Source organism: Mauremys mutica, chromosome 4 (assembly GCF_020497125.1).
Source record: "Mauremys mutica isolate MM-2020 ecotype Southern chromosome 4, ASM2049712v1, whole genome shotgun sequence".
Lineage (NCBI taxonomy): Eukaryota > Metazoa > Chordata > Testudines > Geoemydidae > Mauremys > Mauremys mutica.
This window is the reverse complement of record NC_059075.1, coordinates 115,270,601-115,282,692: the sequence shown is the minus strand read 5'-3', so window position 1 is coordinate 115,282,692 and position 12,092 is coordinate 115,270,601. Positions and strand designations below refer to the sequence as shown.

The 12,092-nt window shown below is 42.2% G+C and overlaps 1 protein-coding gene across 2 annotated transcripts in view; it reads left to right on the top strand.

Annotated features, from left to right (window-relative positions):
- The window catches only part of PTDSS2 (phosphatidylserine synthase 2), a 74,546-nt gene that overhangs the window by 54,051 nt on the left and 8,403 nt on the right, over positions 1–12,092 (top strand). Inside the window, exons 7-10 of one of the 2 annotated variants that reach the window (XM_045015448.1) lie at positions 720–833; positions 2,895–3,013; positions 4,981–5,095; positions 7,920–8,065. In XM_045015448.1, coding sequence (XP_044871383.1) covers positions 720–833; positions 2,895–3,013; positions 4,981–5,095; positions 7,920–8,065 — 494 coding nt within the window. The remainder of the gene's footprint in view (positions 1–719; positions 834–2,894; positions 3,014–4,980; positions 5,096–7,919; positions 8,066–12,092) is intronic. The other variant, XM_045015449.1, reaches the window with a different exon arrangement.

Here is a 12,092-nt window from a genome sequence, read left to right as displayed (position 1 = left end):
GGACCTACAGCAGCACAGTCCGTCTGTCCATGCTCCTGCTCCTGACCTTGCCATTTCTAATGCTGTAAGAATGTTGCTTACAGACCTGCATTTTTACCGCTACACCTTGCAAGCCAGTGCCAGTCATCTTCAATCCTAAAAGGAATGGTTTGGGAAGAGATTACTCAAGTGTCTGCCCTCTGCCAACTACACTCAGTATTGTTGACTCCTTTTGAGTAAATCGCTGAGTGGGATGGTTTGTTTTTTACACATGAAAAATCTAAAACTGCAGTTCCCTTTTCCAGCCCCTCCTGATAGGTGAGGAGTGGGAGTGCTGTTCACACGTGCGGAGCAGGATCAGAACAGCACCCAGTGAGTTGTGTGTGTCACTGAGAAGCTTAGCCTAAAACATGTATCTGGATCTTATAGGAAATTTCCACTCAGTGCCTCCTATGCAGGGTCACTTGGAGATGTGATGTGAGTATGGGTGAACACAGCCCTATTGCTGATTTGAGGGCAGTTGGCTGCTTTGAGAATTGCATTACGCAAGCTGGAAGAGCCTTTCCTGAGCAGCCCCAAAACACTGCTGGCTGCTGCCACCTTCACCTGGTAGCAGAGGCACATAGTAATAGACTCTTGCATTTGAATTGTATTTCCTTCTGTTACTGTATCCTGCTTGCCTGCTTTTATTCTTTGCAAGGTATTCTCCAAGATGAATTTCCTTCCCTTTCTTTCTTCAGACGCTAATGATTCGGGACTGGTGGATGTGTATGATCATCAGTGTAATGTTTGAATTTCTGGAGTATAGTCTGGAACATCAGCTTCCAAACTTCAGTGAATGTTGGTGGGATCATGTATGTACTGCATTCTGTATATCTTAAATGCGGAAAAAAAGTTGATTATCTGATCTGTCTGTGGCCCAAATAGACATCTAGCTGTAGTGATACTGTGCTATGGCACAGGATTGATGTAGCTGGTGAGCATTCATGTGCTATCTATCAGATGTTAATTTATTCAGTTGTATATGCACATGGAGGTGATTGAGTTTTAGCTCAGTGCCTACTTTCCCCTTTTTATAACAGATTTAAAATGTGTATTTGTTGCTTAGTACAAAACCCTTCCCTTGTTTTGATTCCCCAACTATCAGTGGATGTATAAATACCTTTACTGACAAACATCTGTTCTGTGGAATGGTAGCTCTGTAGTACACAATTAGATGTCCGTCCATATTTCTCTCTGTTCCTGCATATGTTGTACCTTCCACACTAATCTATACTCAATGTATATAAATGTTTGGATATGTCTTTCTGATGACCGTATAAATCACAATATTTGAAGATTGAGAAACACAGAGAAAATTACAGGCTTGTATATAGTGTGTATGCTTTTTCTTTTTATCAGTTTCAAATGTGGACTCAGTGCAACTTGTGTTCAGCTTGTTTATTTTTTGATATTTTGAATCTTTTATGAAAACCCATTTTTCTCTGTTCATCTGACAACAAACACAGGTGCTTTTTTAAAGACATTGCTACAGTACAGTAAAGTAAATCTATCTTAACTAGGTCCCTTCTATTGTGTTGGGAGTTCAAATTAGAAAGTCATCCCCAATACCATTTAAATAGTTTGGTCTTGTAGTGCAGATGGGAGCATGCAATGTCTCAATTACGCTAAACTCCAAGATTTTAGTTTTGTCTATCAATTGTAGCCATAGATGCCTTAAGATACTTAACACTTTTTTTAAGGCCAGACGGCACTACTATAATCTAGTCTGGCTACCTTCACAACACAGGTCATACAATTTGAAGTGTGACATCATCTTCTGCATGATGCCATCAGACACGAGTGTTCAAAGTTTGCAACAAGCTTCCCTGGATGTGATGCTATTTATCTATAGATTTTTTTTTTGCATAAATTAATTTTTATGTAATGTCAACTCTTTGGGAAAAAGTACTTTCTTATTGTTAGAGCTGTAACATTTTTTTAATGTTCACTTTATCTTTTTAAACACATTCCTAAAGAAAGCAAAGAAAATATCTATTTGATCAATAGATAGCAGTATCGGAAGCTGTCATAGTAGAACTAATGAAGTGAGCAACTTTGAGAGATGCTAACAAGTTTTGAATTAAAAAAGCAGCCAGTATTCCCAGCTCTGAGACCCCTTTCAGGAATTAATGCTCAACAGTAAATATAGGGCACGGGAGAAATTAAGCTCTCCCATGAACTTTACATCCTGAACCTGGAGACAAATAATCCAGCTGGATACATAGAGAATGACAGGCTCAAGATCAAGAAACACCTTAAATACCAGGCACAGCAAAATCTAGTGCAACACAACCTGGTAATACACCTCTACCCTGATATAACGCTACCCGATATAACACGAATTCGGATGTAAGGCGGTAAAGCTGTGCTCGGGGGGGGGGGGGCCGGGCTGTGCACTCTGGTGGATCAAAGCAAGTTCGATATAACGTGGTTTCACCTATAACGTGGTAATATTTTTTGACTCCCGAGGACAGCGTGATATCGGGGTAGAAGTGTACTCTTTGGTGTGCTTTAAGACGTTCCCACTAGAGATAGGCAGTGTGTGGAGCCACAACCATAATGAGCAGTGGGAGGTCAGTTTATTGTAATAGGACTCGTATATCAAGAAGAGGGTTTACTCTTCCCCCTTGTTTAAAAATCTGATGTCCATCAAATGCGTATCTGGGCAGCTAGACTTTCAGGAGGTATGAGGCATGTGTCCAAAGAATCTTAATATTGGATGAACTAGCGATTCTGTAAGAACTCATTCCTTTTTCATGAAAACATGTAACTGCACATAAAAGCATATAGTATTTCTATTTTATAGCCTTCACTAGACCAGTAAGCTTCAGTTTTGTAGTTCTGCTGCTTAAATACTTTTTTTTTCCTTTCAGTGGATAATGGATGTAATCCTATGCAATGGATTTGGGATTTATTGTGGAATGAAGACTTTGGGATGGCTTTCTTTGAAAACATATAAATGGCAAGGACTTTGGAACATTCCTACATACAAGTATGCTACTTTAGAAAAATTTTCCATAACCAAATGTAGCGGAACTCAAATGAGTTTGGGGATTTTACTTCAAATATACTAAAATACTGAATCATAGGTGAAGTTTTATTTGATTTAAGGATTTAATTTCTATGCTCAAACCAAGAATCTGTAAACTAATTTTGTACATAAACCTAATATGGGGAATTTTGTATGACTTTTTTCAGCTAACATACTCTGAGTTTTAAAGGGACATCTTTAAGGAAACCAGCTCACTTCTGTGAGAAGGGGAGGGCTTTTGTTCTGTTTGCCTTATTCAGCATTATTGAGGCTTACGTTGGAAATATGTAAGGGTCTGTGTGATGAAACAGACTTATATCATGAAGGAGCCAACTTGTTCTTTCGGGTTTTGTAATTGAGCAACAGTTGCTTAATCTGATTTTCCTGAGTAGGCAGCAGGTTAAAATACTATCAGAGTCTGGCTGCTATTAAGAACCAGCTTTATCTTGAGACAACAATAAAAGCTATATGGCAACTTAGCATATCTTAACCCTCTGTTTCTAAAATGAATGTCTTCTAACTTGAGCTCTGGTGCCAGCATTCTTGAAACGTACTGGTGGGTGCTGCTCTGCTCTGACCTTACTGTTTTCAGTTGCTTGAATTAAGTTGGCATTTAGAACTTTTTAAGCAGTGTTAAGGACAAGTTGAATTGCACATCCACAGATGTGTGTCTCAAAGCTGTGACAACTCAGAGCTTCAGCCTATATTAACAGATAAAGGAGAGCTGTGTGCCATTCAGACATTTCATCATTTCCTTGGTGTCTTCAGTGAAATTATTCTAATTATCATATCTGTAAATGAACAGCTGGAGAGAGTTCTAGTTTAAGGTATGGGGTATAGAAAAGACACAAGGTGGGAATTAGATAATTTAGGAAGTCTGACTTATTAAATGCAATAAAATAATGGAAACTACATTAGCATCCTTTTTGTTTCCAGTTTTTCTGACCACATGTCTCGGGTGCCATTTTCTCATCAGTGATCAGAGTTTGGTAGTAAAACTGGCCTTTTTGGCGGTATAACCCTCTGCTGTAGAAGCAAGTTTAAGTGCCTGTAATACCAAGAGTTCCAGAATTGAAATGGTGGAGGAAGATTGTGCTGCTTGTTCTGAGACTTGTATTTCATTAAAATCTGTGCACATATGATCGCATAATTTGGGCAGCTAAAGGACATTGTGCTTATGTAACTGAAAAGTGTATTCAGTGAAGATTGAAGCACATGCAATAACTAATGGGTTATTTTGTGACCACTGATGCTGAGTTAAATATTAACGTGAACTTTGTTTTATGTAGTGAAAATACATCCTCCTAGAATGGCGTCTTCCACACTGACTGTGAAATCTAGAAATGGCAGTGTTGTGTGGAAACCAGACACATTTATAGATTAACCTGAAATAAATACAGACAGGAACTGTAGAATGCCTCAGCTCTGGATAGAAAATACTTTGTGAGCAAGGGTGTACTCTAACCTACTTATGAGTGATCAGGTCAAGAACATTCAAAGCTTCAGTAGTGTTATACCATTATTTCTTCAACTCATAAGTTTTAAAAATGTCCTTGGATAATAGTTATGCTCTAATACCATGCACTACTGGTTCTGAATTAGGTTTGTGGAGACTGCTCTTACTTGACGACACCCAGGATAGGAACTATGTACTTAGTGCAATGTCTCTGTAAATTTAGTTTTGTAAAAATTCAATTGATATGCTGTTTAGCAGGTTTTTAAATAAGAGTATGTTGACTCACTGTGGCTTTCATATAAAGGTGGGTTTAATACAGGGGGAAAAGAGGGCCCCTAGCTCAGTGCAGAAAAGTTTGGTGGCTTGAACTGATGCCTGATTTTAAAAAAAATTAAAATGTGTTTGTAAAGATTGGATATTTTCTGTTCCTTTAAAACTGCTGTAAGAGTGATGTGTGGTGACTTTTTTTCAGAGGTAAAATAAAGAGAATTGCTTTCCAGTTCACACCCTATAGCTGGGTCAAATTTGAGTGGAAGCCAGCATCCAGCCTGCGCAGATGGCTAGCAGTTTGTGGCATCATCTTTGTAGTAAGGAAACTTCTTTTTAAACTAACTGGTAAAATGACTTGTTTGCAGCACTCATAAATGTGTTAATGGGAATTTTGTTTTTGATTTCTGCCAATCCTAGCCATACTATGTGTGACACCATGGAATTGGGACTGTCTTTCTTCCTATCTGTAAATTGATTTTTCAAAAATATTTTTAATCTTGATTACTGAGTGATATACTTCAATTCTAAGTAGCTTAACATGCATGCTAAGCATAATTAAATTTATAAATTGTGCTGCCCAAAATGCGAACTTCATATGAAAATATCCCTTTTGTTCCCCACTTCCAGGGGAGTATTATCAGATTAAAATTAGAGAGCGCTTCAAACCAGAACCTTAGCGCTCAGCACTTCGGGCTCTGGGCACTATGGATCTAGAACACAGTGTTTTGGTTCAGGCCTATCTAACTAACATCAAAGAAAAGACAAGGGAACTAAACCATTTGATCATATTGGACACTCAGTTTTGTCTAGCTCTGTTCTCCGGGGTATTTATGTATTAAATGTATTTATATCACTGTCCCAGAACAGTCATATCCAGAGTAAGTGGAGAAATGCAAAAACGCAGCAGACTGAAATGCTTTTGATACTTTCTGTAGATATTGGACTGTATTATTTACATGATATTATATATAAATATATATAATCTGTACATTTGATAAGCAGACTGTTCTAACAGCTGCTTAATCACTCTGTAAATTAGCAGAGGATGAATGATTGCTATGAAAATCTGATGGCATTTTTATTTTAAGGGTTGCCTAGTAAATTTTTCTAATCCAATTTGCTTTGTGGGGCATCTTAGATTGTTATGTATTCTAAATTCACTCTTATTGGAGAAGACAAACGGCAGGTTTGTGAAACTGTCCTTTTGGAGCAAGTAATGTATTACCTGTAATTAACAATTTGTGGGAGCACCTGCAACATATGTTAGGCACTTTGCAAACACATAGACGATAGTCAATTTGAATAAAAATTCAGACCACCAAACTTTCTGTAATATAAAATTTGTCTTGTATGTTAGATTCATATGCCACAATGGATTTGCTCAGATTGATACAATTTCTTTATGGGAGTTGAAGTGAACAGCAATATTAATAAAACATTCTGCATGTCTATAAAGAGGTCCTGGAACCCAATATGAAAGTAACTTTCATGCACAATAAAAAAGAGCCAGCCATTAGTTGGCAATGCCCATTGCTAAACCTGAAGATGTCAAGTTCATGTTAGTCTGGGGCAAACTCAAGTCATAATGATTCTCTGGGCAAAAACAGCTTGCATCTGATTTGTGATTGTTAAACTAGCTTCATCTCACAGATATACCTCAGATTTAATCATTACTTGCTAATATTTTTCATTATATGTAATCTTTGGAGCAACAAACATCCTTCAACTCAAGTCTACCATATACCATAACTGAAATGACTCCCCCTGTAGGGGTTCTTTCTGTCACTTTTTAAACTTCAGTTCATCTATAAACTCACTAAGTAAATATTTAGTTACTGCTGCTCAGTGAAATCTTGTCAGTGACACTTGTGTAATTAGTGCCCAAAACTGGATCTGTTGCTTATGTTTCCTGGTATTTTGTGTGTATCTATAATCAGCCTCTTCAGTAGCCATTGGAAGGACAACTTTTATGCTTTTAGGATTCATTAGTGGTAGTTCTAAAATTATATAAATCACCAGATAAACTTGGTTAAAAATAGAATTAAGGTTGCTGCCACACTTCATTGGTGCCTCACCCGTGTGCCTTACAAAAACATTATTTTTTTTTTAAATATTCTAATCGCTTCCATGCAGCCCCCCATAAAACCATTTAATGTTCTTATGGCACCTGATAGGTGCTTGTATCTTGATGGAGGGCATACCATGAGAGCTGGGACGGAGTAGAATGTTGTGGAACCAGTGGCAATAACTTTAGCTCAAACTTTAACCAAGTTTTGTCCAAATCTCCCTTTTTCAGTGAATGCAACGTGAAATGGGAGAGCAAAGGAAGCTGAGAAAGCATGTATCCCCAGTTTCCTTTTGACTTCTCTACTCCTGGCAGCCCTCTATAGTCTCATTCCCCATGCCCTCTGTAAAGACCTGTAACAGGACCAAGTAGTGTTCGGGTGGCATGCTGAGTCAGGGCTGCTGAGATCGGAAGGGTCCAGGTGCGACGTTACCTCAGTCATAGTGTGTGTGTGTGTGCGTGCGCGCAGGAGAAAGTGGCAAAGGAAGCTCCTTCCTTATGATGAACTACGGGACGTTAGCTGAGTCAAGAGGGCAGGAAGCACTAGTGCTTCTTGAACTTCTCCTTGGTCCCTCTGCTTCTGGCAAACGCTCCTCCCCTATCCCCCGCATGAGTCATATGTAAGAACTCCCATGAAGAGGAGGCTTGTTCCCCTGCTCCCTCAGACCTTTCTTAATAATTAATCTTGGGATGCTCATCTGGGCCTACAACCCCCATTAGCTTTAATAGGTTCCCAAATTCTAGAGTGAGGTCCTGGTCCTGTTGAAGTTAGCGGGAGTTTTGCATAGTCCTCCATAGTGGAGCCCAGTTTTCACCCCTAATCTGGAGATGAAGTACAACTGCCATTGCTTGGCATTTTCAACTATACTTCAAGATGTGACTGGAAGGTAGCGCTGCATAATTCAGAGCAAGCAGATAGGCATGTTTTCTATTTGCTCCTTATGGGGCCCTCTCTGTGCAAGTCTGAGTATATGTTTCTATTTTAGGAATAAATGTAAGGGGTGGGGGTGGTCCAGGCTTTACTCACTGAATCTTTTTTAGTTAAATTATTAAAATGTCTTTTTTTTTTCTCTCAGTTTTTATTGGCAGAGCTGAACACATTTTACTTGAAGTTTGTCCTGTGGATGCCACCCGAACACTACTTGGTCCTGTTACGACTTGTCTTCTTTGTCAATGTGGGAGGTGTGGGCATGAGGGAGATCTACGACTTCATGGATGACCCGTAAGCCAGTCTTTTTTTTTTCTGTGCAGTGTCAAGCTTTAATTGCTTTCTCTTTAGCCTTGCTGCAGTTTGTTGGTGCAAGTACCATAGAAGTGGATCAGCCTTTTGGGGCAAAGAAGCCTTCAGCCCTCAGCACTTGCTTTGTTTTCCACTGTACACCTTGATTGTAAAACATATCCCCTCTTGTAGGCTACATATGGTAGATAACAGGTGTCCGTATAGACCATTTTACATGTGCAGTATTAAATTTCAGTTTTTCTTGAACAAAAAGTTACCATATTCTTTGAAAATGTTCTATAAACATTTGAATTACCTGGAACACTTGTTTTAATTGTGTGAGGTGGCACTGAACTCCTTTCTCATTTACAAGCCTGGTGCTACAGTCCTTAGACTTAGCTTCTAAGGACTGCATGGTCCAGCCCTAAACCCTTTTTCGTAAAGGTGCTTCTTGCTTCAGCTATCTTTCAACACTTTTCTGGTCCTCTGGAGCTTTTGCGGCACCACCTTGCAAATCAGAGGACCCTCTGGTGATGCATTTTAGGGCAAAGAACCCCCTCCCCCACAACAGTGCATGTACTAGGCACCTGTCAGATTGCTCCTATTTAAGCATCATATTTGTCATTGCTGCTTTTATTGTTTCTCAGACTGTAAAGTCTGAGAATGCTTAGTTCTCAAGTTCAGCTTTTCTGTTAATTTACAGTGGTAATGTCACAAATTGGCTGACCACGCTTCTTAAGGCTGACACTACCTCTAGCTTCAAGGGATACTCGTTCTCTGTCACTGACCAACACAAAAAATGTCTGTGTTCAGAATTTAGGGTTTTGACACTGAAGATCAGTTTCACTTGCAAGGCTTTGACACACACAACTGGAAAGAAGGGTCAATCCAGATTATTTAGTTGGATTTAAGGACATTCAGCAGTAACAGGTGGTCCCCTGCCACCTGGTGTTGGACCTACTGGTTTGAGATATGCCTCCATTTCAAAGGTAAGACGAGGTCTCTACCTCTTATTGGTGAGCTCCTCTCCTTAGCAGCACACCCCATCTTTTGGTTCCTGTGTTTGGGTTGAAAAAGCAACTCCTTTGCCCTCTGTTCAACCACATGGCATAACATTGAGACTTAGGAGAATCATCAGTCATTAGTCTTTCATTGCTGATTCAGCGTGTTGCCATTCTTTCAGTGAATTGAGTCACAAAAATGAGGAATTCATCTAGTGAATGGACAAACTCATCCCAAGTACCATGTCACCACCACCATCATTAGCTACTTTTTTGTTTCTCTTGCTAGATAAGGTGACTGCCATCGGCATATTTGAGATTGTTTTTCTGATTCATCAGCAGACCTAACTTCCGTAGGTTCTTTATTGAAGGCTGCGGAATCTAATGCCACTGGTATCTCATTAGTATCCTCTGTCTGCTTAGTCTGATTGTGGTTCCTTCTTGCGTCTCATACCGTCACATGAGAAATGACATTCTATTCCTTTTTTCACTGCTTGTCTTGGTGTTTGTTCCACTCCAAATCACCTTGAGTCAAGAACCCTATTGATGGACTCTTCCAATTCTGAATTGTAAGAAGAAGCTATTGGTGAAGAGCAGGCTGTTCTGAATACTTACTTCCTAGGTACACTCTAAACACAACCAGTCTGTTCCATTTGAAAACTGCCGTGGCCTCTCAATTCTTTAAAAAGGGATAAAGCCTAGGATATTCCATTGGTCACCTGTTGCCAGATTCAGCGTCAGGATGTCTTATTCCTGGGTGACACAACTGTTGCAGAGCCAGCCAAAGACCTAACCAGCTTCTGTAATCCTACAATATTCAGCATAGGAAGCAATAAAGCTCTAAACTAAGATATTCATCTTCTCTCCTAATTCAGAGTCATTTGTGGTCATTTCAACAATTTTAGCGCCAGAGTGGCTAGAACTTTCTGGTCCCCCTGATAGAGCATCTAAAATTTACATTAACAGGCCATGAGACTTACAGTTCTGGTGCTGAGAGGCTTTTGTCATTCTCATATCCCACTTGTCCCATTAAAAATTGTCCCACAGTTAAGAGCAGAAAAGCTCTGAATCTAGGCAGATTCTTCCTTAAATAATCCTCTGGTGCAGTGGACGTCACTGCTAGGTGCATGGCATCTGGGGTTACGCTCTCTCTGTATTTTCCTGTTTCGGGTGTCAAGCCTTTTTCAGAAAGCCTGGAATAAGGCCATGGGTTTTATACTTGGTCTTCGACCCTTTAAAATTCTTTCCCAAATGAAGAGCCCATAACCAGCTTGTGTTCCTTCAACATTCTCAGTCTGAGTATGTCCCGTTCATCAGTGGTCACCTGGGACTCTTAGTTCTCTCACAAGCAGGGTTCCTGAAGGAATGGCTTTATAATCAAGGCATGTGAAAATAGCCAGCTTTCTGCTTTGCTGGCCTACTCTCCTCAATAGGTGTAGGGTAGAATAAGGTTTTTGGAATACTTTTGGTTTCTCTCTCTCTCTCCATTTATCACTATATTTCCATTTTAGCCTATTTAATCCTAATCACACCAGACAATACCTTGTACTGTGGCTCCAAAGATCCCTTGTTCTAGAGCTAGGAGGCTTTTTTAAATTGGAGTGTCTCTCCGACTCCATCTGCATCAGACAGTAATTTATGCTCCATTTAGCCTATTTTGTTTTCCCCAGAATACCTGGACCATTCTGTCTAACTTGAGATAGAGCGATGGTGTCAAACACATGGCTCTCGAGGGCCACATGCTTAAGAAAAATGAGTATTTGATTATGAGTGGATGTGTTCCTGGGCTGCGTCATGCAGTTCTGCTATGGGGAGGCAGTAGAAGGCACCATCTCCCCCACTTCTTCTGCAGCAGCCCCAGGAGCAGCTCTGTTCTGAGCTGGTAATGCTGAGAGACTTCTGTCCATTCCCTGCTGGAGCTGTCTAGCAGCTCCCTTGGTCACCTATTGCATTGTAGGGGAGAGAAGTGAATAGTACTGGTTGCTTCATTGCCTGCTTGCCAGCCAGTCAGTGGCGTAGCCAGGTTCTAAGTGTAGGGGGGCAAACATAAAAAAGCACCCCCTTTGGCTCCTCCTCTGGCCACGCCCCCCAGCTTCTCTTGTCCCCCCCCAGATTAACCCCGGGGCCCGGCTCAGGACTCTTGCGGGCTTCCCGGGGGTGCAGATACCCTGTACCCCCACGGTCCCGGGAGAGTCTCTCCTGCCCAGCAGACTCTGCAGGTGTCCCCCGCCGGGCTGCGCCTCCCGGTCCCACCCGCGGGGTCCCATTCCCCCCCCCCCCCGCTCCAGGCTCCTGCACTGCGCCAGGGCCTCCCGTCCAGACAGCGGGGTCTGCACCCCTACCTTGCAGGCCCGGCCCCGGGGAGCCCTTCGCCCGGACTCCCCAGTGCAAGGCACCGGACCCCCGCCACTCACCTTCCGTCCTGTGCAGCCACCTGTCTCTGGCCTGCTCCCGGCGCTCGTTGCACTCCATGCAGGGCTCACCAGCCAGGCGGCCTTAAAGGCGCAGGGACCGTTTTGCCTGCCCCCGCCTCAGCAAGGGGCGGGGAGCGCTTGGCCGCCGAGCCCTGAGCCGCCGCAGGAGGTGGCTATGGCGATGTTGGGGCCGTGCTGAGCATGGGGCGCAATGGCGAGGAGCCGGCCCCCCTGCTCCTCCGGCCGCGCCTGCCGCGCCCCCCCACCATGGCTCCCCGGCCGTGCTGCCGCCAGCGCCAGCCCAGCAGGTGCCGCTTTTTGAAAATGTGCTGAGGGGAAGTGGCTGCTTCCCCTGCACCCTGCTAGCTACACTACTGCTGGCAGTAGTGGGAGCCAAGGGAACATGATGGTTTTGAGCGGATTTACCTGAGCCAAGGGGGGGTAAGCTGTTCAAGGATGGATCCCTTCCCCTATACAGCTACCAACTGCAGCCCAGGAGAGGGGAAAAGGGAAGCTGAGAATAAACATCCAACGATGGCTCCAAAGTGCTCTGCTCCGGCACAGGTTAGAGCATCCTAGAGGTGTTCTAGCTTGCAGTAGCTGGGTACAGTTCCC